The sequence below is a fragment of the Squalius cephalus genome, assembly GCF_949319135.1.
Source record: "Squalius cephalus genome assembly, chromosome: 7".
NCBI lineage: Eukaryota > Metazoa > Chordata > Actinopteri > Cypriniformes > Leuciscidae > Squalius > Squalius cephalus.
The window spans coordinates 41,373,922-41,400,208 of NC_137128.1; the positions used below are offsets into that span (position 1 = coordinate 41,373,922).

Below are 26,287 nucleotides of genomic sequence, written 5' to 3' on the forward strand. Positions count from 1 at the left end.
ATTGATTTGGTGGGATTAAACGGGATTTTGTTGAACGTCCATTTAATTAACAAATGAAGTAAACAACTGCATGTTGTCAAATGTATTAAATGTAATATAAAATATTAAAATGAGGCAAACAATGAGATTTGCTATCTGGGGTTAATATATAGGCTACCCTATATTATTTATGTAAATATGATATTGAATTGTGCAGTTTAGTTTTCAGTAGTCCTACATGATTGTTACATTTGAACACAACAGTAGGCTATGCTTTCCTTTTCATATATGATTTGCATTACATGTAGCTTCATGGATGGCCTCATAAACGAGCGTTGACGATGTCCCACATACGCACACTGCTGGTAAAGAAGGACATCGTGAATTAGATCAACTCCGCACTGATATAAATGGTGCCGTGAGTGTGCACTGAATTCCAGTAGAGGGTGCATTTTTGCAATTTAGATTATGTAGACCTATTTGCCATTTAGGCTATTTGATTATAGGCCTATTTATCATCTTAGTAAGATATACGGTCAGGATAAGCAATAGGAAGTCAGAGTTTATAGGGCTATACAAACATGTCAACCTCATTACATGTGACAGATGAAGTTGCTTTAGCGAACTACCTGTACCATTTGCTTTGATAATGATAAATAATATCTCTACAGCTGAAGTTTCCACATTCTATCTCTTCTCATTTATGAGGTCACTTCTCATTCCATGTCCCTTTACCTTTCTGAAGAGTTTAATTCCATCTGTAATTTCCAAGATAGCATCAAGTTTCAACCCTAAACTTGAAAACCTATTAGTTTAATTATTCGATTTTGGGAGTGAAAATAAATAGGCCTAAATAAAATGGTTCCACGGTTAAATGCGAGATCATTACCATTTAACTTTGAAATTAATTTGAAGAAAATTTAGTTGAAAAACTATAATATGCTGTTGAAGTTTCACCACTTTGTCCACTGACAGGAATAAATCCGAAAATCTATATAAATTTGACAGTTTGCTAAACTATAATACATAGCCTATATACTAATACTAATATTAGCTTGCAGTAGCTTCTTTTACCTTAAGAAAAATATGATAGAAACATAAAAAATAACAATAAACCATAAACAGTTTTTTTTTGACAAGCGAATACAATGAAAACAGTGTAACAAAGAAGCAGTGTCCCTGAAAGACATTAATTTTGTCTGTCAATAAATTATTCTATCTATCTATCTATCTATCTATCTATCTATCTATCTATCTATCTATCTATCTATCTATCTATCTATCTGTCCGTCCGCCCGTCTATCCATCCATCCATCCATCTATCTAAAACACAGAATATTTTTTTATGAAAACTGGGAAGTTTTCCCTGTCCCTCCATTGAAAGTCCAGGTAGCCAAAACTGACAAGATATGCGCTGCACAAAGTATGTGTGTTTGTATGAGGATACACTTAAAACTATCATCATATAAATCTATTATTAATTATATATTATCATAAGCATTTTATACTGAAATCCAACTAGTATGTCACTTGCATAATAGTTCGGAACAAAGCGTATATTTGCAAAGAAAACAAGACAAAAGTAGGCTACACTATCCATCATCTATCTATCTATCTATCTATCTATCTATCTATCTATCTATCTATCTATCTATCTATCTATCTATCTATCTATCTATCTATCATCTATCTATCTATCTATCTATCTATCTATCTATCTATCTATCTATCTATGTCTGTCTGTCTATATCTATCTATCTATCTATCTATGTCTGTCTGTCTGTCTGTCTGTCTATCTATATCTATAATATAATATTTCTAATCTAGCTAATCTATCTATCTAATATTTCTAATCTATCTATCAAGGGTATTTGATCTTAATTTTATTCAGTAAATTGTCCTTATGGTCCATACAGGTTCACAGGGTGGGTTGGTTTACAGTGCACAGACAAAGGCATGGCTGTTGATTGGTTGCCAGTCGGTCCATTCACATGTAAATCAGACCTCATAAATGTCCCTCTTCAATCGCCCACTTTACACAGTATATGTAGTGCTTGTTAGCGCAGACTTTTGTCTCGAATTGAACCCGCCGACCATCTGCCCCTCATTCAGGCGTCCTCTCAGCGGTCTCAACTGCAGCAATATGGCCCCTGCGTCCCGCAGCAACAGCCACGAGGAGGACTATTACGGGATAAAAGACAGAAAGGTACGCAACACGTCTTTTTAATAGCACAAGGAAAAGTTTATCGACGGTTTCCCGCAACTTAACCGCATTTCTCTCTCCCCCCTCAGACGAGGAAACCGCTGGTGGAGAAAAAGAGACGCGCCCGAATAAATGAAAGTTTACAGGAGCTGAGGCTACTGCTAGCCGACCCGGATGTAAGTTCATCTATCACTTCTTAAAGCATCTCTATCCACCGCCAACATACAGTGCAAAGAGAGTCTTACTAACATCGCACTTTGCGTCATGTATTTTAGGCGCAGGTGAAAATGGAGAATGCCGAGGTGTTGGAAATGACCGTGAAGCGCGTGGAAAGTATTCTACAAAACAAAGCGACGGGTAAGAGCTGTTTCAAGATCAAGTTTCACACAGGCCGCATTTAAAATGTATGTAGCCTATTTGGGTGCTGACGTCATGCCGCTTTTCTCCTCCGCAGAGGCTGACAGCGTGAACCGCGAGGCTAACGAGCGATTCGCCGCGGGCTACATCCAGTGCATGCACGAGGTGCACACCTTCGTGTCCAGCTGCCCGGGCATCGACGCGACCATAGCCGCAGACCTGCTGAACCACCTCCTGGAGTGCATGCCTCTGAACGACGAGAATCGCTTTCAGGACATCCTGTCAGATCTCATGACGGACTCTAGCATTGGAGACAGGAGCACCTCCTCTGCCTTGTCCCCGGCCCCTTCAACCACCTCCTCCAGCAGCGATGACCTTTGCTCTGACCTGGATGACACGGACACGGAGCAAAGCCGCATCTCGGTGGATGCGAGGGATCAAGCGCCAAGCATGTACCTCTCCAAGTCCATCTGGAGACCCTGGTAGACAGATGCGCACCCCTGTCGATTCATGAACATTTGAGTGTATTGATTTTTTAGTTTAGAGCTATTAAAACCTGCAGTAGTCCAGGATTGAGCACCTTTGTTGATAGACAGTTCTACAGTTGGAATAGGGCAGCTGCAACGTTGCCTTTTGTCATTTGTCATCGACCAGTGGATACCCCTCAGAAAGCTCTTCTTGGTGCAACAGTGTGCATTTCAATCCAGTTTCACACAGTTAGTTAGTATTTTTATTTAATTGTTTTCTTTTGTATAAGCTAAGTTAAAACAACACTGTAAGGATAAATAATATTTAGGGAGTGTCTTCCCATATCTAATTATTGTGCACTCTTAAAATTAAAGGGTATTTATTGGCATTAATGGTTTCATGAAGAACCGTTAACATCCATGAAATCTTTCCATTGCACAAGTTTCTTTATAGTTTTTTTTTTTTTTTGGTTCTTGTAAGAACTGTTCACTGAAATGTTCTAAATGTGGAACCCAAAGTTATTCTATGACATCACTGTGAAAACTCCCTTTTATGGAACCTTTATTTTTAAGAGTGTTGGGTAGGATGTAAATATTTCAATGTCGTGGCTGTAGATATAGATCTCTGACATTTAAACGTAGCCTATGTAATCTTTGTGATAAAGGAATTTAAAATAAATAAAAGTCAGATGTAATGACATTTAATGTGTTTTATATGTGATTGTGACTTCACCCTTCATTAAAATATCATTTTGATTTTCTTACTGTAATGAGTGTCATGTTATTTCTTTAAATATGCGTACCAGTAACGCGAATCTTAAGAATCAGAAGTTATAGATTCTTTAGGCAGCTGCAGTTGCTTTGATGAAATAATACGAGTATGTAACCTGTTTTTATCACACCTTCGTATACATGTCTTAAAGTGTGAATGTCCGCTTTGGGTTTTTGACCCTTCAGACGTGTAAAACTTGACACCTGACTGCCGATCAGTATTGCGGTCAGAAAGAATGACTCTAGCGCTGTGTGTCGTGCTGCTGATCATGTCTACTAAAGACTAGGCTACGTGCTGCTGGCCAAGTTTGTCAGCAAAAATAAGTAAAGCAAAAATAGCATTTGAACGGAAACTATAATTGTCAAGGGGACAGCAATAAAACCATCATGCCTAGGCTAGGCTACTCGATCGGTCGGCAACCCACCCAGGTTTCCCGTAACTTTCACTCGATTAGTATTAAAAAGCATGGAATCTTCCATAGTTGAGGACAGAAAAAAATATATTCACTATTGTCCATGATTTAAGATGTTTTCTATGACTTTTCCCGTGGAGCTGAGGCCTCGAAAAGAGGCTACTAATTATAAATATAGCTTTTTTTTTTTTAAAAACGGTTCAGTGGCTAACAATGCAAAATTAGCCTACTTGGCTGTACATATTTAGGTGCGCACTCTGAAAACCACAAGCTAATTGCAACAAAAGTTCATCAGTGCTTTGACGCTCGCGAGCTATAGCGATACTCTCGCGGTTTATCAGACGTCGACAAAACAGAAGATGCACTTTTTAGGCTACGTTATATATCAAAATACTGCCTACCACAAAACCACTTTGTGTTTTATTTAACATGTGTAGAGATTGGCAAACTGCATGCTAGGGCTGCGCGAGAAACAGCAACTGATTGCAGCTGTAAAACTAACAGAATAAGTAGACGCTGCTAAAATCACTGATAACTGATTAAAAAAAATAGCCTAATAGACTAAGTAGTCCAAATGAATGACCTATAGTTCCGTCTTAGTTTATATAAACCATTAACTGCAGTTTTCCACAACCAAGATTAAAGCACGTTTGATGTAAATACGTATTAACTCTTTTAAATCCACATGTAAGGTTCGCACTTCGCAGACTGTTGACAGGTTGTATCACCACTGCTTTCATCGGACCAGGGCCGGATTTTCGGCGTCTGAAGGTTGTTGTCGTGGTAGGAGGCCTGCGAGAGCCATTCACACCTTATCCTCAAATTGGCGCAGGTGTGAACCGAGGAACTAGCGCGTCTTTCATGTGCGGTGGCAGAAAGCCCTGTCTGGGCGCAGTGAGGAGAGTCTGGTCACATGAAGGGAAGCTGTGCGTCGGATGTGCGCTGTATAATAATAAAAACTGTTGTAACGGTCGTCAGACTTTGACCATATGGCGTAGAGTGGGCCCCTCTGTACCAACGGCCCGTTTGCGCAGGACTGGGCTGTACAGGAAGCAAAGTGGTCTTACTATCAGCTCACTAAAATACAGGCAAAAATTTTAAAGTGACATGTTATATCCTCCCGAGACCCAGAAAAGTTTTTTTTTAGTAGCCTTAAATGTCATGACGTTTAGAGTATAATAAACAAATGGGGATTTTTTTCATATGTTACGCTATGTAGTGGCACTGTAGTGGACACCAGGAGTTGTTTTAAAAAAAAAAAAAAGATTACATTTTTAAGTTTCATTATTATTATTATTATTATTATTTATTTTTTACCAAACTTTGTATAAAGATGATTCTTAAATGTGTTATGAAAGATATTCATTATTATGATTACAAAATAAGATCATATTTCCATTAGAGTGCTAAATTTGATAACTAAATTAATGTCAGTCATTTTTAAAGACCGAGGAGTAGTTGTTGTCATGATAAAACCTCCAAACATTTGGTACAAGCCCTGTGACATGTATGGTGTCAGAGAAATTCACAAAAATATAATGTCCACTACAGTGGATACACATCTATTCCTGGGTCCCAGGATGATATAAGTAAAATATATTTGATTAAAAAAAAAAAAAAAAAAAAAAAAAAAAATCTGACCATTCATTTAATTCCATGCAAGATTCTGACTTTTTATGTGGACTTGGAACTTAAAAAAAAAATAAAAAAATAAAAAAATTAATAGTAAAAATCGACATGCTCCGGGAAAATGCATTTGAAATAACATCTGATTCATATAAATGTATTTTACATTAAATGAAATAAAGTATATTGAACATTTATTTTTAAAATATAATAGACATTTTAATGCTTATCTAAATGATTCACCAAAAAGTGGTCAGATTTAGCCTGTGCTAAATTCATACACTGTATTTTAAATCTTGATAACCTTGAACATAAAGACACAAGCAGCCAAGAGTAATTTCTTTCTAAAAAATAGACTTTATTCCAAATTATTAAACAACAAATAGGGCAGCATAAAGGAATACCACAAGTTGGAAAGTGACAGAATGCAAGGACATTTATTTACAACGTGGGCTAAATGTTGTGAAACAGTTCCCTCAATACTAAAAGCTTAATGCCAAGTTGACCTCCACATGGACTTTTGAATCTGATATTTAAACCCCATTCTGCCCATATGTTGTTTTTGAGCTGTAGTAATTGGGGATCTATGGTAATTGTGGTTGTACGGCAGGATTAGGTGGGGACAGTCAGAAAGATCAGGGTTAGACCTCAGTCTCAGTAGATTCAACCTATGCTTGAGCTTATAAAAGAGGAGAAATTTAACACTGAGGTTCTATAAAGCAACAGACCATCAGACAGGCGAGCAGTCTGAACAAAACAATAGCACCTAAACTCTTTAGCCCGAAATACTTCTCAGATAAATTCACCTAATGCTACTAATGCAATGCATTTGAGCTCTTAATACATTCACTATCTGATCAAATAAGCTGCAAGTGCAAAGGAAATTGTGGTTTGTGCAAAATATGTGGAGCATTTTTCAACTGCCCTTGTTTAATAAAAAAACATCTCAGCTCATAAACCACAAGTCCACAGTGTAGAATTGTGAATTTGAAAGGATATCAGAAATCTATCCCACAACACAACTATCAAACACCAGAAGAACTGTGCTTATTCGTCTATTCAGAAGAAAATAAAACACAATATTTTCCTTTTTTTAGAAAAAGAGAGTTGAAAATAAATTAGTTTGTATATTTACAGGGAAAAACTGTCAGGGAAACACTGAAAAGAAAATATTATTCCACTGAACAGCACAGAGTCTGGCTTTAAAGACAGTTTAGACTGTCTGGAAATAATCGGTTTACTTTGAAATGCTCCCGCATTCAGTCGTTCGTTTACTCACTCACTCATGTATTTACACATCTGTACACACTCACACAAACTAGCAACCAGAACTAGTCTTCTTGAAGGTCTTTGGCTGCGGCAGAAGCATTTTCTCGATGCTAAAATGTCCGCATTATCCGATCAGACGAGGTCTGTATTCTTACAGGTGTAATAAAGAGGTTTGGTTTAGGTGACAGGACCCAGACAGACATGTGCTTCTGAGAGTGCCGTGTCTTCACTGCTATTGGCCAGAGGCGCCGTGACATCACTGGTTTCTGATTCCCCCATGTGCAGGTCTGGTGGATCCTCCTCAGTCAGGGTTTCACTGACCTCTTCACAGCTGACACACGCCTGCAAATAAACACTTGTATTAGATTTAAAAAAATGTAGCGCTTGATTTTATCCACCTGGAATTAACTAGTGAAATGTGGTAAAAGTTATTATTTTTTGATGAAAGTAATGCCTTATACTTTGCGCGTATGGTACGTACATATTGCAAAATAATAATATGCTACCGTTTAAAACTTTGGGGTCAATAAGAATACTTTTATTCATCAAAAGTGATACTAAAGCTATTTATGTTACAAAAGATGTCTATTTTACTGTATTGCTATATTTTTGATCAAATAAATGCAGCCTTGCTGACATTCAAATTTGTAACTTTTGAATGGTAGTGAATATACACAATTTATGCATTACAAACTGACATCGGTATAGATTAGATCAAATATCAATGTATCCAGACCTTGACGTCGATGGCTTTGGGCAGTCCGGCTCTTCTTATCCAGGGATGCACTTCCGCCAGCTCTCTCTTCTGCTCTTCTGTAAAGCGCGGCTGATGTTTCTGCATCTGCCGCAGCTTCTCCCTGTCCTCTCTCAGAACCTTCTGGATGTCACTGCAAAAGGGAACAATTTGTTTGTGATTTAATACCATGCCAGCTTCCACAGTTATTTTGATGGCAAAAATACAATACAAGATTAAAACCTATCCACCGTTTTCCTAACGAGCCTACTGTGTGTTAGATTATGGAAGGCACTTCCGATTTGGGGAAGTTCCACTCAAAAAGACTGAACAAATCATTTCAAATCATAAAAAAAAAATCTTATCCATCAGTTTGACTGAATGAGCAGTAACATTTTGTTCATGTTCTATTTTCGGATATCAGGAGAGTAACGTAACGCTTGGTATTTAAATGTGACAAGAATATCTATGGCAGGAGCTCTTTTCAGTCGCTGCATTCTTTTCCACCCGATTATATTATTCTTCTGTAACAGTATGAAAAAGGACAACATATACTGCGCTTTTGTGGTCTGCTCTCCCGATTTCCCTTTATGATATATCCCAAATCCCTAAATCCTCATGTCTCTTTTCAGGTTTGTTTTCACATGCAGCTTTTTGCACCCCCCTTTTTGAGAATAGACGTGAAATGCACTATCCGAACTTAAATGGTTGTAAATCAAGAATGCTTTGGAATATAGACCATATATAAGTTTGGTCTTGTTTAAAAGAAAACACTCAGCAGATTATTGCACTTCAAAAAAACGAAAGTATGAAAAAGTTATGGAAGTTTAAATTTACTGTAAATCAAATGTACTGTACTAAATATTTGTTATTTTATATAAAATATATATTTTACAAAAAACCCCTCTAAAATTACTAAAAGAAATCAAAGCCATATGTCTAACCAAGTTGTATTCCAAATTTGAAATTGATATCACAGAAATGTAAGTTCCTATGAGATTTTGTTTAGATGCTGTACCAAAAATAGCCACAGGGCGTCACCCATTGAAATCCATTGAATTTTGTTTTAATGCATTCTCCTGTAAAAAAAAAAAAAAAAAGAAATCCCTTCTATTAAAAAATATGGAACCTTGAAACTCAGATCTTTCCGACGATATGCGTGTTGTCAAGATTAGAAAAGGTTTTGATTCTAAAGTATTTCAAATAGATAATATGAAACCGGACACCGCCCACTAGGGGAGGAGCCTGGTAAAAGAATTTAGAGTATACACAGTATAGAGACATAGCATACAGCATTTAGGCCACGCCCACCACGGCTTTTAGACATTGTTTTGCCAAGGAGGCATCTTCTCGCAATGCAAAGTCAATGGAGACGGTTGGATTGTTTTCCCCCCGGTGGGCGTGGTTTTCAGATTATGACACTTGTCCCTCTGTCTCTATACACTGAAAAGGTATTTCAAACTTCTTTTTACCCCTAAGCGAAGAATGAAAACGAACATTTAAATACCAAGAGCTCTGTGTGTATATGCCTTAAAGGTCTAAAGATAAAGGGTAGGATGGCAGAGGGAGGAGAGGTTACTGGTAAGCGGGCATAACTGGTAGTGGTGGGGTTTGTGTGTGTGTGTGTGTGTGTGTGTCTGTTTCTCCCTTGTCCACCCACTCACCGAGATGGTAACTGATATGACATCATAACATCTTCGTCTAAGTTAGCCATGAGCAGCCACGGTGGGTCCTGCAGTACACACTTCAGTTTCTCCTTCCCATCCAGCGCCAGCGCCACAGAGCGCAAAACAGAGCCTTGCCCCTTGGCCTTATGGGATTTCTGGGAGGAATCCACACTGCCGAAGTAGTTACTGCTGTTGTTGCTTCCTGAGAAAGAAAAAAACAGCAGAAAGGGGTGGTGAGGGAAGCGGACCTTTTGAAAAGCACTATTTTATAAGCACTATTTTAACAGGAAAGTTAAAATTTCTTATTATTATCACTGTTGAAAACAGTTGTGCTGCTTCATATTTTGCAGAAACTGTGACAGTTTGTTCAGGAGTCTTCAAGAACAGCACTTGTAATATAACTTTTTGGTAACATTATAAATGTCTTTACTGTCACTTTTGATCAATTTAATGAATCCGTGCTGAATAAAAGAATCTTACTGACCCCAAACTTTAGAACGGTAGTGAATATCAATCTTTAATGCTTTAAGAAGTGTGTTCAATAGCATATTAGTTTTTGCTGCAGCATCAAAAATCATTACTTTTCTCTGATATGGCATAGTGAAAACCCTGCACTACAATCTGCACACTACAAAGGACACTTCAGATCAGCATTTAACAGGACACAAGTGTCATATCAGATCTACCACTATAAACTCCCATTCTCACCAGTTCTACTGGCAGATCCGCCACTGGCAGACGTTCCACAGCCGTTAGAGCCAGAGCGCATGGAGCCGGAGGTGGCAGAGCTGGTGCCGGAGTGCGAGTCCTCTGGGAGATTGTCCAGCAGGTCACTAGATGATGAGAACCCATCGCTATGTTGACCATCGACAGGTGACCCTTCATACTAGAAAAACAATAAAAACAGAGTATAACATTAACATTCATTTGACAGATTTATACACAGCTTTATGTAAAACTAAATGCATTATATGCACATGTACACACTATAGAAACTCTTCACTATTCACACATTCAGAACTATAACAGCGTAGTTGTTTAATTGCCAATTTCTATCCCCTGTATATCATTTGTATACAGAAATGATATACTTGAGGATCTAAATGTCCAAGAATGACCTCTGGGCTCAATGTGAAGAAAACAAACTTTTATTCTTGCAGCATTACAGGAAAGTGGAGTTAGTGTATTTTAATTTATTATTAAATAATTATTTATTTATTTATTTTTAATACAGAGGACTTGGGTGTGACATCATATGTGACTGTTGGGAGATCCTAAATAGCCATATGAAGAATAACAACTTTTAAGCTGCATGGTTTATTGCAGTACGGAAAGTGGAGTGGATGGCATAATTTTTTTTAATTAATTACTTTATAATTTTTTTTAAATGCAGTTATTATTATTATTTTTAAATATTGATTATTTTGCAATAATAATCATGCAACAATTTTGCATGCTTTAAGCCTAATGTAACTGCAACATGATGCAAGAATGCAAAGCTTAATTTTGGATAGTCTTGCATAAACAAATTTGTAAACACTGCCACCTGTTGGTCAATCAAAAGTTTTGCATTTGATATTTTTTGGGGGATTTTTTGCATGTTGTTTAGATGAAAGACATAATGAAAGAATGAGAATTGAGAGTAAGAAAATAATTTGATGAGAGCACCATGGTATTAGCATGTAATCATGTACAAAAATGTACTGTAATATGATGGTAGAAAGTGAGAAAAAGAGTCTCAACCTGTTGCACATTCTTGTCAGTTTTGGTTTGCCCGGTTGCGCTCCCTGTTTTCTCCACACTACTGCTGTAGTTCCCCTGCAGTACAGATGGCGCCGTGCTCTCCTGCCTCTCAGCACAGCGTTGGGTCTCCTCTAACTGTAACAGGTTGAGCTGTAAAGGCGAGCTGCAGCGCGACTGGAACAAAGGCGGTGATGGCGGGCCACTTCCTCCTGCAGACTGTGGAGTGGGGCTTCGTAACAGCTCCTCCCTCAGCTCAGGCTCTGATGGTTTTGGGGGTTCCTTGGGGCTAGCGAACTGGAATGGCTGTGGCTGAAACGGAGCCTGTGAGGTAAAGGGGATCTGGGAGGTGAACTGGGTCTGTATGGTGAAGTTCGACTGTGGAGGGAATGGTGCCTGTGTGGTGAAACCAGGCTGAGGTTGAAAGGAAGGCTGCGCAGGGAAACTTCCCTCTTTGGGGTAGAATGGCTGCTGTGGAGGGCTGCCCATCTGTGGGAACATGTAATTGGGCAGTACAAGCGCCACCATGGGCGTGACCAGAGGAGCCGAGTACGGCGTCTGGATGGGCTGCATCGGGATGCATGGATCCTGGCTGCACTGACTCTCCCTGAAGCCTGGCATCTGAGCCTCCACCCTGGGCTGCATGCCGCCGGCTCCCGGGTACATCTGCAATGGGTACGCGGGCATCACAGCGGGATAGGCGATGGGGAAGGTGGATTGGGATGTGTCCGAGGGAGACCAGGAGGTCTGGTTGAGGCCCTGTAACTGAGGTCTGGGTGTCGGCCTACGGCCCGAAGGAGTGCTGTCGGAGGACTCATTAGGCTTGATCCGCTTGGACTTGGTCTTCTTGTTGCGACCCCGGCGGGTTCCGGTGGTCTCCGGTGCACCACGACCACCGTGCCTACATGAGCGAGCAGCAGGAACAGCTGGAGAGAAAGATGAGAAGCTGTTATTGACTTAAAATACATTTTGATTGAATTTTTTTGCTTGACAGTCAAGTTAATAAAAGTAGCTATGTAAAAAGTGTAGTTAGGAAGTACTACATGTAGTAAGGAACAAAACTATGGATATAAATGAATTATTAAATATTTAATAATTAAATATTAATATTATGGTATTAAATGAAAAAAACTGTTTCAGGTTTGCTGTGCTTGTTTGTAGGGCTGCACAACTTGGGTACAATGAAGTCAATATAACTATAAAATAATAATGTACTTACTATACCAATAACAGTAAAATAGACAAAATTACATGCAACTAATCAAACCCTAATCGTAACCCTATATTAAGAACATGTTGTTAATATCACCAAGTACTTAAATGCAAATTTACACTGTAAAGTGTGCAGAAGACCTTAAAAAAAGTCTATTGAAAAAAATGTATCTAAAAAAATTATTTACAGTACAACTGTAAAATTCCAAGTGATCGACTGCACGTTGCATACCCAAACGCACATAAGCGACTCAAACTCAGAGCAGAACAGAGCTGCATTGAGACGCTTAAAAACACATAATCACAAGCTTGTAAAAGAACACAGTGCTGTGCTTCACTCTGAAACACACAGTACATATATTTAATTAAATCACAGTCTTTGTGATTTTATAATCACAATAAATTTGGTTTTATTTCGATTTATCGTGCAGCCCTACAAAATTCTCTATTCTGATGTTATACACTATTTCAATGACACAAGCAGAAAATGGAAAATTTCTGTGAACACAAGAAGCTTCCACCTCAGGTTTAGACTTAAATCCTTCCTTACCCTCAGATGTAACTTGTCCTTTCTGTTTCTCCAGATAGAGGGAGCAGTCGGCTTTAAAAGCATGCACACCTCGCAGCTCTCGGAAGCGGCTGAGGAACGTCTGCTCTTCCTTCTGGGTGTGAGCCGCCAGAACCTGCTTGGTCAGGCCCAGTTTCTTGTAAGCCTCTCGCTCCGGATTGTGCGGCAAGAGTGTGGCCGGAGGGACAGCGAGACTCTGACCTTCAGTGCCTTCAGCGCTGGGGACGTCTTCAATGATCTCTACAAAGAACAAAAAAGACATTTAACTCAGCAATGAGTGCAGTGTTCTCTTACAGGTGACACGACCAGCACTTGTTTATGAGCTGCCTCACAGATTTCTCAAGTGCATCTCATGCATGTTGGGATGGGAACATGGGGAAATGCAAGTAGGATGCTCCAATTTATGGAGTCCTGCATGGCTGATTCGCACCTTTATTTTACTCATCAATTCAATCAAAAGTCTTTCCAATCAATTTTTTGTCCCCATGGTAAGATTTTACTAACTTTGCAAGTGAAGTTTGGAAGAGAATTCTTGCTTTGCAGAGATGTGTCTTGTTGAGGATACGACTAAAACAAAAAAGGTGTTTTACCAAGGAACAGAGAAAACACATACAGCTCTAATACAGATAAACGTATCCAAAACCTAGTGAGCTGCATAGGTAGCATATAGGCAATTTCCTACGCAGGCAGCAGACATCAAGGCAGCTCACTAGGTTTTGGAATAGAAACATTATTTATAAGAATAGACAGACAGGGAAGACAAACAGGCTAGACAGACAGAGACAGACAGACAGACAGACAGGAACAAATCAATTTACCTTTCTTGTCTCCCACGTGTACAATTGTGCTGCTGTAGCTGCACTGGCTGGTAATGGACACAACGCTTTCGGGTTTACTGGGCAGCGGGAGAGGGGTCAGAGATGGAGGCACTACACCAGAGCCTGGAGGCTTCTTAGATACATCTAATGACGAAAGGCCTGGTTGGTTCTTTAGAAGGCCTGTCGCTGATTACAGAGAAAATAAACAGGTTAGCCGTCACTCAACAACCCTCACACAGAACTGTTGTAAATACAGGATTAACACCAAAGATAGCCTGATAATCCATTGTATATTTATTATTCTTGTAAAAGTGTTTTTAAGCATTTTGTTTTGAGTGAACTGCAAATTAAGCTGATTTAAATATGTCACCAGAGTTTTGTTAAAATTGTCTGATACGTTCAAAGTGCCATTGTTTTCCAGCAAAATTGTGTTCATGAATTAATAACTATCATGGCATAATATAGCAGTATTCAATTCAGATATTATTGCAAAATTAAAAAGCAAATACATTTCTTAAGGACAATCTCCAAATAAAGAATAAATAAAATAATATTTAAAAATTAATTTTCAATTTTTAAAATAAATGATTGGGTTAACTATTTCTTTAAAATATCAGAGCTGGTCTGTTTTAAACATTTTATATGTTATTGTTAAAAATTATATCTAAATACAATATATGGGTTTTTATCTTCTTCTTCGCGCAAACTGGACCTTTCCATTACCTTCAGACACTTGCATGGAGCTCTCGACTCCTCTCTGCTTGTCCTCGTCTGAGTTTGAGGAGGTCGTGTTTGAGGAGGATTGGCACTTTCTCTTCACTGTTATAGGCACGTTACAGCTCTCCAAATATCTGAAGACATAATCGATGGAAACAAGGTATGCAAATGACTAACCAGGATGAATGTTGCATAAAAGCATGTCTGATCTGCTCTGTTTTGTCTTTATAGCACTGTTAATCATTAAGTCCCTAAAATAATGTTTATTGTGGTTTACGTGTACAACACAATCCTATTACGTTTGCTCTAAACTCTTCGCAATCCCCTCATTGAAAATAAAGGTCTTCGATTACCCTACAGGAGGCAGGATGGACAAATTGCCGATGAAAATCTCAGGTGTATATTCGTAGTAAATATTTGATTTCAACCTTTATGAGGGAGTTTTTTAAACTATATAAAACACAACATAGCCAAAATGCATTAAAATTGAGCATGGCATGATTTTGTGTTACTTTCCGTCATTTTTAAGCTATTATGCTGATGTGAAAAGGTGCTAATGAGATTCCACATCCTGCAAAACTTAATGTTCTCAGCCATCTCATGAAAACAAGTTCTCATTATCCTTCATAGCATGCTTAATTCAGTTGCTCATACTCTCTTTGCACCACAGGGTCAATACGTCGATTGAATTTGTCGAGACCATGCCCCATCAGTTCTCACAGTGCCGTGACTTTATGCATTTGTACCTGATTACGCTGTCCAGGCAACTAATCTGCTGATAGGAGTAGACGGTCTGGTCTTTGAAGGCCAGCTCCTCTTGCACAGTGGCACGCTGCTCCTCAGGAGACTCTTTCCCGATGGCGTGACACGCCGAGTCTTTGGGCCGAACCACTGGACTTTTCTGTTGAAACTCTGCAGGAAATAAAGTAGGGTTTTCAGAAAGGGTTCCACAATCAGTCTAATTAAAATCAGAATTGCTTTATGGCCTAGTGTGATTATTAACTATTGAAATTTAATGAAACAAATTTTATATTATATTTATATTATATTAAAGAGAATAGATATTAAATATATGCTTGCATTAAAAGTTTGGGGTCAGTAAGATGTTTTTTAATGTTTTTTGATAGAATCTCTTTGCTCACCAAGACTGCATTTATTTGATCAAAACACAGTTAAAACAATATTATTGTGAAATATTATTACAATTTAAAATAACTTTTTTCTATTTTAATATATTTTAAAATGTAATTTATTCCTGTGATGCAAAGCTGAATTTTCAGCATCATTATTTCAGTCTTCTGTGTCACATGATCCTTCAGAAATAATTCCTGAAAACAGTTGTGCCGCTTAATATTTTTGTGGACACGTGATACACGTCCTTTCAGGATTCTTTAATTAATAGAAAAATTCGAAAAAACAGCATTTAAATAAAATAAAAATGCATGCTTGCTGAATAAAAGTATTCATTTCTTCAAAAAAAAAAAATCTTACAGACCTCAGAATTTTGAATGATACAGTATTTTAAACGATATAAGTAAATAATATATAAAATAAATTATAATATATTAATTACATTATATCATACATAATATTGTATTATATTCAAGTTAAAATCATTAACATGTTGCATGTGACTACAGATGTTGGATGTTTTTCACTCAGAGAAAATTTGATTCTTTTTAGAGGAAAAGGTGTGAAGGGTTTTAACATGCATGATGTTTCAATGTGATTTGACGAATTTTTGTTCCACAGTTCAAATCACAATTGCAATACTTGTTGATATAATCTCACTATAATACTTTGGTACCATATCATGGAAGCCATAGTTTCACATTTCTGTTGCACACAAAAAGACACACAGACTTTGATGACAGACGAGGATGCACAGATGGTGGTGGATACTGGTACATACTTGTAGGGCTTTTCTTCAACTGCTGCTCTTGGTTTTTCTGCATGTGAACTCCTTTGCAGATCTCCTGAAAGCTCCTCTGAGAAAACACATGCATACAAACATAAATAAATCCACCAGAGCCCCTTTTGGTTCTAATTGCATGAATAAAAAAAGCTATGGTTAAATGCAGGTGACCGTGAAGCATTTGACTAGTAAAAATGGCTCCTCTGATCATTTAAAAACAAAAACAGTTGGGAACCACTTATCTAGAATTCATCATGTGACTCACCGGTTTGGCTCTCCTGCCATCCTCTTCCTCTTGCCGCTGACGTGTTCCGTTACCGTTACTGTCACTAGACGACGCCACACTCATCAGGTGATCGTTACTGCCCAGACTCCCAAAGCCACTAGAGCCGTTGTTGTGCACCGGCTACAAGACACAAAAACAAGATTTAACAGGTCATTTTCATTTCTCTCATTCTAAAGGCTGGAATACACAACACTAAGAGGTTTTAAAACACTAGGCATCCTAAACTTGTCAACTTTGTAGATAGTTACAAAGAAAAACTGGACATCATACACTGAGGATCACGCACTACAAGACTTTCAAGTCGTTCTGAACACAACAAACTCACGCAGAAACAGGCATACGTTATAAAACTCTTTGCTTCCCAGTCTGTTACTGTCTATTCCACTGCCTTTTTATGTGAAAGGATGTCAAAACCCTCTTATTTCAATTGAATCCATTAATCTGCCTCTTTGAATGGTGAATGAGTTTCCGTACCTGCACCAGGAGTCGGTGAATTTGCTCAGTGATTTCTTGGATGTCTGAGTCTATGGATTTGCCCTCAGCAGTGGTCGGAGCTGCAAACACATCTTCATTCACTGGACCCCTGGCAGTATGAAAGAAAATCACAGTTACACTACCGTTCAAAAGTTTGGGGTCGGTAAGATTTTTTAAATGTTTTTGAAAAAAGTCTCTTATGCTCACCAAGCTGCATTAATTTGATCAAAAATACAGTAAAAACAGTAATGTTGTGAAATATTATCAAATGTTTTCTATTTGAATATATATTAAAATGTAATTTATTCCTGTGATTTAATTTTCAGCATCATTACTCAAGATTTGCTGCTCAAGAAACATTTCTTGTTATTATCAATATTAAAAACAGTTCTGCTGCTTAATTTTTTTCAGCATACTTTGATGAATAGAAAAAAGAACAGCATTTATTTGAAACTTAAATGTTTTGTAACATTATAAATGTCTTTACTGTTGCTTTTAATCAATTTAATGCATCCTTGCTAGATTAAAGTATTAATTTCTTTCCCTCAAAAAATCGTACAAACCACGAACTTTGAACAGTAGTATATATCTGCAATTACAACTGGATTTGTACAGAAAAGTGATACAATATTCTGTTACCTTGAATTTCAGCATTACATTTTTAAACAAATATTAAGCTTATCTTGGGACATTCGGACACATTCACCCTGTGCACTCACATGCGAACTTTGTGTCTGCCGATGATGAAGGACATTTTGCGGCTCCAGGGATTGACAAAGCTAGACCAGCTGGTGTCTATGGTGATGTACTCTCCATTCCTAGCACAGAAGCGGATCGCGTGATCAAACGGCTGGCCAGCATACTGCAAGACTGATGAGACAAAAAAGATGATTTTATTCACAGATGAGATATTTAAAGATACACCATGTAACTAAAAAAAATAATATATAACAAGTATATCATAATATCCATTGTCCGAACCGTGTTTTGTCTTATCCGGAATCACTATGGAACATCCATAATAAGTGTTTATATTCTGACTATTTTAGACCGGGCGGGACAAAAACCACTGAGGAGTAGCTTGCATGAATCGTCATATCCTACATAAACAGAGAGAAGTAGCTCCGGCTACAACGTTCTCCCAAAAGACGTATGCAGTTGTTTATTAACCACAAGAGTGCCGAAAGTTACAAAGTGCACCTTTAAAACCCATTTTACTGCCTCAATTTGTTCCAAAAAATTGGATTAAGATGAGATAGGAGAAAGTACCTTCCAATAAACATATTAACACATTCAATGAACAAAATGGGTAATTTTTTGGTTGCATGACTTTATAAGCGGTCTTTGCCTTTTCTTGTTTAAAAGAAAGAAAAAAAAAAAGCAGCCAAAAATAGCACTCACTCTTCTTATGGATGCCGAGCATGGCTGGTCGATCACTGGGATGCAGGTGCAGAAGGACAGGTGTGCCAATCAAATCCTGTGGAAGATATCCTAGTAATGGAACAGCCCTACAGGAAAAAAACATCACATAATGAATTCTGATTAGTCTGAACAACAACCTTTTTTGCCTTTAATATTCATGATTATGAGAAATGGAAAAAAGCAGGTGTGCAGGTACAGCTGTTGCAATGAACACCCTGTGCTTAAAATTTCCAGCTAATCTTCATCTACTTCGTCAACAGTGAAGCATTAACAACCGTACCTCTCATCCACATCCTGAAACACACAGCTGGGTGTGTGTGTTGTGGTGAAGATTCGTTTGTCTGTGGGGATCCTGGGAGCTGAGGAATGAACAAAGTTTCTGACAATTTATTACATGAAAAAGTACATTTCCATATATACCCATGCTGAGGAAGCTACTTTAAAACTGTGACTTACCAATTTAAAAGCTAATCAGAATTTTAAGTAGTTAAGTCAACCTTTTTAGAAAGCAGTTAAATATAAGTTAGCAAAATATAGCTGTCTACACTGAATCTATCGTTGTATATATTTGATTATACACTTCAATTCAAAACTTTGGGGTCAGTAATATTTTCCTTGTTTTGTTTTTGAAAGAAATTAATAATTTTATTCAACAAGAATGCAACTGATAAAAAGTGGCAGTAAAGTTATTTAGAATGTTACAAAAGATTTCCATTTGAAAAATCCATTCCATTTTTTCCCCCTTTCTATTTAATCAAAGAATCATGAAAAATATCAATCATGGTTTCCACAAAAATATATCAAGCAGCATATTTCAACATTGATAATAATAATAAATGTTTCTTGAGCACCAAATCAGCATATTAGAAATGCTGAAAATTCAGTTTTGCCATCACAGGAATAAATTCCATTTTAAAACATGTTTAGATATTCTAAGCTGCTATATTATTTCACAGTTTTGAGTTGACTGTATTTTTAAATTAAATTAATATTTTTATATTAAAACATATTTATTTGGAACCAATCACAACACAAATAATAATCAATAAATTAATTATTTTTTAACCATTATTCAAATTAATCAATTTGCTAAAATGATTGTTAGATTGTAAGGCTGCATGTCAAGTCAAGTCAAGTATATTTGTATAGCGCTTTTCAAAATACAAATTGTATCAAAGCAGCTTCACAGTATTAAATTAAAATAATACAACATTATTTTCAAAATACAAATTGTATCAAAGCAGCTTCACAGTATTAAATTAAAATAATACAACATTACATACTAGCATGTGCAGTATAATATGATATTAATAAAAATGCACCACTTCTTACATGAAAAAAATATGTTCTACAAGAAGAACGTGTAAAAGAACTGACCTTCGTAGCCGGAGTGCACTCTCTCGGCCAGCAGGAGGCAGCAGAACTGATCTTCAGAGTGTTCTGTGTCCTGAACCTTCATCAGATACGGAGTCATTCTGAAAGGATAGTACTGAAGATCTCCTTCACACTCTTTACCACCACTGGAGAAGAAAACAACAGAGTGTTTCATACACATTCAACAAAAACCTGCTAATAAACTTTGGATAAGTCAAAACCTTTTTCTTTTCCTATCCATTCCAAAACAAAAAAAAGTTTTTTTTTTAAACTTTTGTAAAGGAACTCATATGTAGGCACATTTTATGTCTACAAAACTAATTTCAAGCATTTAAGCATAAACTTTTAAGTAAAATGTTCTTTTAAGGGTGTGTTCACACTTGTAGTTCGGTTCTCTTGGTTCTTTCAGACTTAGCATTCACACTGTCATTTTTAACACCAAACCAATCGAACTAAACCTGCCAAGTATGAGCACACCCTAAGAAGCTCAAATTCGTTAACTGTGTTCAAATTTTGACTGGTTTTACTGTATTTTTTTTAATTACCACATTGTTTAAGATCTGGCCTGCACGTAAAAGTTGCCGGTTTCTCAGGTAAATCTGTTCTACCACCCAAGAGCTCAATCCAAGGTTTCATTAGTAACTGACTGCACTATGCTTAAGAGTTGTGTTTACTGAATGTATGTTTTCCATTGTAATATCAAACGCATTAGTAATCAAATCTTCCTATTTACAGGGACAAAAGTTCACCAGAATTAATAATTAATAAGGTAAATCTATGAATAAAATCATGCCGAGCAGATGGGTGTACAGGATGCAGTCAGTATAAATTTACTTTCTAACCCTCACAAACTCACCTAATACGACAGAAGAAGGATTTCTCCTGCATGCAGTCTGCCGGTGACGACTCTTTAGGGAGGGAAAAACAAGAGTGAGATGAGTTCAGGTTTAATTCAACAGCATGTGAATTAATGAATAAGAAACAGAATGTCTTTTGAGTCGTCTGAGCCTGTTTTGCCTATTGCTAGTTTAATTTGAATGTTTCTTAAGGTAATTTTGAGAATTTCCTTGGCACATCAGAGGACTGTACTGTATTCGCAGTGTGGAAAATGGGACAGATTAAAGGGATAGTTCAGAAAGGAATTTTTTTCTTATGTTGTTTCACCCAAACCTGTATGAGTTTCTTCCTTCTGTTGAACACAAAAGAAGATATTTTGTAGAATGTTGGTAACCAGACGGTAGCCAGTGACCATAGTATTTATTTTTCTTACTATGGAAGTCAATGGCTACCGTCAACTAAATATCTTACTTTGTGTTCAATTAAAGAAAGAAACTCGTACAGGTTTGGAACAACATAAGGGTGAGCAAATGATGACAGTGTGAACTATCCCTTTTAGGCCTTTGGTGTGAACCAAGTCTATTTGACGCCTGAGTTCAGATTGATTGGTTGGTGTGATGGTGTTTTTAAAGATGCTTAACTTATCTGTAGACATTGCTACTGATCGTGTGCACTTGTGTCATACCTGCGCCAGTGCACATGCTCCAGGACGGCAGTCTGTACGGTGTGGTGAAGCTATAAAACACGCTAACGTCCTGCGGTGTAAGAAACTCCACAAACTTAGCGTTCTTGAACACATCCCGCTTGCAGTTCAAGATGGAGGCGGCCTGGTCTGAAATGTAGACGATCTTCCCGGTGATGAGGGAGACCGCAACTGCAAAGATATCCTGCGCAACAAAGATCCCACAATACATTTTTTTTTTACAAAAGAGAACTGAAATATCCAATCATGCAAATGTTATATTGACTGGAACACCTTAAATAAATGAATGGATAAAATGGATAAATACATGCACGCACGCATACATTAAACAAACAAACAAAAAAACGTACTGTGTTTTTGAGGGTGTATTCAGAAGTGATGCTGTCTATCTCCTCGATGGTATATGATGAGACATCAAGCCCTGATGGCTGACTGTCATTAATCATAAGCAGCTGATAGTATTCTTCATTTGCTGAAATAGAAACAGAAAAAAAAAGAAACAAAAAAAAGATAAATTCATGGTGCAAATCCAATTCACATATCTGGTGTAATGTAGTACAGATTAAATATGTGATGTACACCTAATAGTTAATAAAAAACACTGCAATGCATGTAAATTTGACTCTCTCTTGATTGGTTGCCTGTGTTCTATCCACTAAACACACACATAACAAACAGCCTATATTAGATATATTCTCATACTATACTACACTAATAATAAGCCAACATAGATATAAATATACATAGTCCTTTGCAATAATTGATTATTATTAATTGAGATCTAAAAAAGGGGCAGACACATTATTAAATATATCAGCATATTAATCACATGGCGTGATGTTCACCCAGTGGTTCAACACTGATTTGCTGAAATACTGCTTGCACTGCTTCCATGTTGCAATGCATTTGTTTGGTTTGAAAGTTGTTGTTTTATGTGCCTAGCTACATTTTCATTGTAGTAAAGCGTAATAAAACTCAGAAAATAGATTGATAATTTAACAGAAAGTAGGACTATGTCCCTGTGGCCAGGCAAGTGCTTCTGCATTATGGATGACTTGTGTAATGATAATTTAAAGGCACTGCTCACCCTCCACCTGTCTGACGCAGCGCAGGGCATATTTCAGAGTGTTGAGCGTTGTCGACTTGCTGCCCTTGTTCCGCTTCTCTTGCGGCAAATGAAGCTTCAGCTCCTTCAAAGTTTTGATCAACTCTTTCTGCGTCTTTGCCTTGGCAGACTCTTCGCTGCTACAGGTGCGCAAAACACACACATGTCAGCAATAAAACCCATTCTAAAAAGCATTAAAATCAAATGTTAACAACATGCGTACAAATGATTCATAAAGTACATAACTCCTCATTCCACCAAACCACTGTCTACACATGATTCTGCACTACTGTTAAACATAACTGGAATTGATATTATGCAAAGTACAATACACATCAAGTTTTAATTAAAAATTGGTTTGTTTTTGTAAACATATTGAAAATAAATAAATACATATTTATAGTAAATATAAAAATGCATGGCTAAAAATATTTTTTAAAGCGTTCTGTGAAAATTATGGCAGAAAAAAAAGTATATATATATATATATATATATATATATATATTTGTGTGTGTGTGTGTACATATATATATATATATATATATATATATATATATATATATATATATATATACACACAGACAATTTATGACTATATATATACAAATAATAAAATATAAATAGATAGTTATAATCTAAAAATAAAATAAACTGAAATATTATATTATATATTAGAAAATAATAATAGTATAATATAATATATTAAATCTAATATAATTAATATAATTAAATAAAATATATAAAATATAATATAATGAATATATATTTGTATATTGTATATAAAAATAAAATTAAAATTAAAATAAAATAAATAATATTCCTGGTAGAAGGGCAGTCTGGTGTGTTCGTGTCTAACCTGCAGCCGCTGGTAGACGGGTTGTCTTGCTCTGAACTGGCACTCAGAAGGCTGAAGGCGTTTGAGCTGCTGGGTGGTGAGGGACTGTGAGAGTTAGAGCTGTAAAAAGAGTACACATACAATAAGCCATCATAAAACAAGTCATAAACTACAGACAGACACTTTATGACTAGTAATCAGGCAGATGCTATTTTAACAGGCATGTCTACCTTTGATTGCTTTACTATTGTGATTAAGTGAGGTATAAAGTGAATTGTGCATCCCTCAAACCAATGAGGAATCACACACAGAATATCTCTGAATTAATTGCAAACTGTTTGACAAAGCACCTGGAAATCCTGCACGCCATTGCAACAACATGACGGCATTACTGAGAAACGATTAATTCGGTATACCAGCTGAAGCTAGTCAGAACCGGCTGTTGCATAATAAACCGGCTGTTGTTGAATAAAGTGACAAGAAAAATCATGCAGTAGCTTCAGGTCAAAACTTCCTTCACACACACAACATTTTCAATCACTGTCGACAATGGAACAAGAAATGGGTGCTCCTCTTCCACATGGAGGTCACTTGGACGTTGCCGTCCATCAATCTTCATCTGTTTGCCTCAAAAACACTATGACTTGTGCCATTCCCAGCCATGCTCCATTAGCACAGCTAAGAATGGCTTGTATTGCAGGCTTCTAGTAACTGAGATAGATTTAGATGGATTAAACTGCTCAATTTAGCGCACTGATACTATTGCGAGTACAACAACCAGTTGCATAAATACACCAGGAGTAATTACAAATAGCCCACTAAGTAGCTTAGAATAGAAACAGGCTTCACATGTTGCAGCTATTAGCAGTAGGTGAGCTAATTATATAAAGCACATCTGTGTTAATCTAGCAGGGCAAAGTGTTTCGATGCTATTGATACAGTCAGTAATTTCAGGAGACTAAAGAGATCGGAGAATTTGGAAGATTATTATACAACTGCACATGCAGGGAAGTTTCTTCCTTTACAAGGAATACATTTTTAGACCTTGAAGAGGATAATTTTGTGTAAAATTACCTAAATGGTTAAACCTAATGCAAACTAGCATGTCTTTGAAGTTAAGATAGTTTTGGAAAAAGAAGCCTACAGATCATTCATTCCTTAAATATTAATTTAAGCAATATCCAGTAGCCAGTAAGACTGTTGTGATTTCCATTCCATTATAGGCATTTTACCATGTTTAAATCCATCCATCTCCAAAAATCAGAGCAGAAAACGTGAAGAAAGTTTTCATCTCTTTGGCGAATTCTCAATTATCCAGTGACCTTACGATTACCCCAGAAATAGTCGGTAAGAACTGAGGCTAGAAATGACGTCAAAGATCCTTAGACACGCAAGGACGCACCGACGGGGATGAATGGTTATACAAATGTTATGGTTTAATGTCTATTGCCAAACCAAAACAATTCCAGATGGCTTTAATCTTTAAACAAATCGCATGCAACCTCTTGGCACAGAGCTGAGATCGTCACACAAACAAACGGTCTCCATGGTGATTAGAAATTGTGCAATCCAAATTATGCTTGGCTTTAAATAAATGTTACAGTGTAATGGAAATGTAAAAAAATATATCTTATTTTACATCAACATCAAGATTTGATGTTAAAATCAAATGTCTAAGAAATGTATCAGAAATGTATTTCTGAAGGATCATGTGACACTGAAAACTGGAGTGATGGCTGCTGAAAAAAAATGGACGACTAGTAATTTCCTACTACTTAATTCTGAAAAAAAACACAGGTTTTAATTATTGGACCAAAAACTTCCACAATGGTGTGCTCTTTAATACTTGCTAATTACTTACAAAGTACTAAATGGTTTAGCTCCCCAGTACTTGAGCAAGCTACTACATGCACTACACCCTTTTCCTATTTAGCACCAAACTCTGGGATAGTCTTCGTTGCCTTGTTCAGGAAGCAGACACACTAAATCTAGACTAAAAACACATCTCTTTAACCTGTCATACACATGATCACATTTCTATAATTCACATCCGTTAAAAGATTGTTAGGCTGCACAATCTAGGTCAACCAAACCAGACACACTTCCCATAACACCCGATGTTATTGTTACATCGTAAGATGTATCTATGCTAATATTAGTCTCTCTGTTTATCCCGAGGTTACCGTAGTCAGCCGTATCCGGTCGGTATCCAGATCAGATGGTGGACCTGCACCTAGACACGACCACAACGAAGCCCTGAATGTCAGCAGAGATCCTGCTACTAGACAACGACAGCCATCGGCACAGATCCTCAGCAAAGCCCACGAGAACCTGACAGGTCCTCTGCACAGACCTATGACCAGCTGCGTCTCCATACTGGCGTGATGAATCCAATCTTCAAGAAAAAGGAACTGGATGAAATATTGAATGCTACAATACACAATCTGAATTCTATGGAAGCTTGTTTCCGCCACAGAATAAAACATTTTAAAAGATAATTGCGACTTTTTATCTCACAATTGTGAGATATAAAGTCCAATTCTAAGGGGGAAAAAAGACAGACTTTTTTTTTAACCTCAGAATAGTTTATATCTCACAATTCTGACTTTATATCTCCCATTTGCGTATTATAAAGTCAGAATTGCGTGATGTAAACTCGCAATTATGTGTCATAAAGTCAGAATTGCGAGATATAAAGTCAGAACTGCGTGATATAAAGTCGCAATTGCGAGAAAAAAAAGTCAGAATTCAGACTTTTTTTCTCGCAATTGCGACTTTATTTCACGCAATTCTGAC

At 37.1% G+C, this 26,287-nt stretch overlaps 2 protein-coding genes across 6 annotated transcripts in view; one reads left to right on the plus strand and one right to left on the minus strand.

Annotated features, from left to right (window-relative positions):
• Window positions 1-1,910: 1,910 nt before the first annotated feature.
• hes6 (hes family bHLH transcription factor 6) lies at window positions 1,911-3,774 on the plus strand. The gene is made up of 4 exons (XM_079876399.1): window positions 1,911-2,185; window positions 2,272-2,358; window positions 2,458-2,539; window positions 2,637-3,774. Exons 1-4 carry the CDS (start codon window positions 1,991-1,993, stop codon window positions 3,023-3,025), a joined length of 753 nt encoding a protein of 250 aa, XP_079732525.1. The 5' UTR covers window positions 1,911-1,990; the 3' UTR covers window positions 3,026-3,774.
• Window positions 3,775-6,153: 2,379 nt separating this feature from the next.
• The window catches only part of per2 (period circadian clock 2), a 30,871-nt gene continuing 10,737 nt past the window's right edge, over window positions 6,154-26,287 (minus strand). For 2 of the 5 annotated variants that reach the window (XM_079876270.1, XM_079876271.1), the window contains 22 exons: window positions 23,513-23,611; window positions 22,639-22,796; window positions 21,902-22,023; window positions 21,534-21,735; window positions 20,868-20,919; window positions 20,015-20,157; window positions 18,918-18,996; window positions 18,617-18,723; window positions 17,935-18,085; window positions 17,216-17,324; window positions 16,721-16,861; window positions 16,453-16,528; window positions 15,287-15,452; window positions 14,547-14,674; window positions 13,824-14,009; window positions 13,510-13,572; window positions 12,988-13,245; window positions 11,229-12,151; window positions 10,194-10,371; window positions 9,483-9,687; window positions 7,822-7,972; window positions 6,154-7,427 (listed from right to left, as the gene is read on the minus strand). In XM_079876270.1, coding sequence (XP_079732396.1) covers window positions 7,263-7,427; window positions 7,822-7,972; window positions 9,483-9,687; window positions 10,194-10,371; window positions 11,229-12,151; window positions 12,988-13,245; window positions 13,510-13,572; window positions 13,824-14,009; window positions 14,547-14,674; window positions 15,287-15,452; window positions 16,453-16,528; window positions 16,721-16,861; window positions 17,216-17,324; window positions 17,935-18,085; window positions 18,617-18,723; window positions 18,918-18,996; window positions 20,015-20,157; window positions 20,868-20,919; window positions 21,534-21,735; window positions 21,902-22,023; window positions 22,639-22,796; window positions 23,513-23,611 — 3,862 coding nt within the window. In that variant the 3' untranslated portion in view covers window positions 6,154-7,262. Of the gene's footprint in view, window positions 7,428-7,821; window positions 7,973-9,482; window positions 9,688-10,193; window positions 10,372-11,228; window positions 12,152-12,987; window positions 13,246-13,509; window positions 13,573-13,823; window positions 14,010-14,546; window positions 14,675-15,286; window positions 15,453-16,452; window positions 16,529-16,720; window positions 16,862-17,215; window positions 17,325-17,934; window positions 18,086-18,616; window positions 18,724-18,917; window positions 18,997-20,014; window positions 20,158-20,867; window positions 20,920-21,533; window positions 21,736-21,901; window positions 22,024-22,638; window positions 22,797-23,512; window positions 23,612-25,674; window positions 25,697-26,287 lie in introns of those variants that run through there. The other 3 variants (XM_079876272.1, XM_079876273.1, XM_079876274.1) reach the window with 2 other exon arrangements.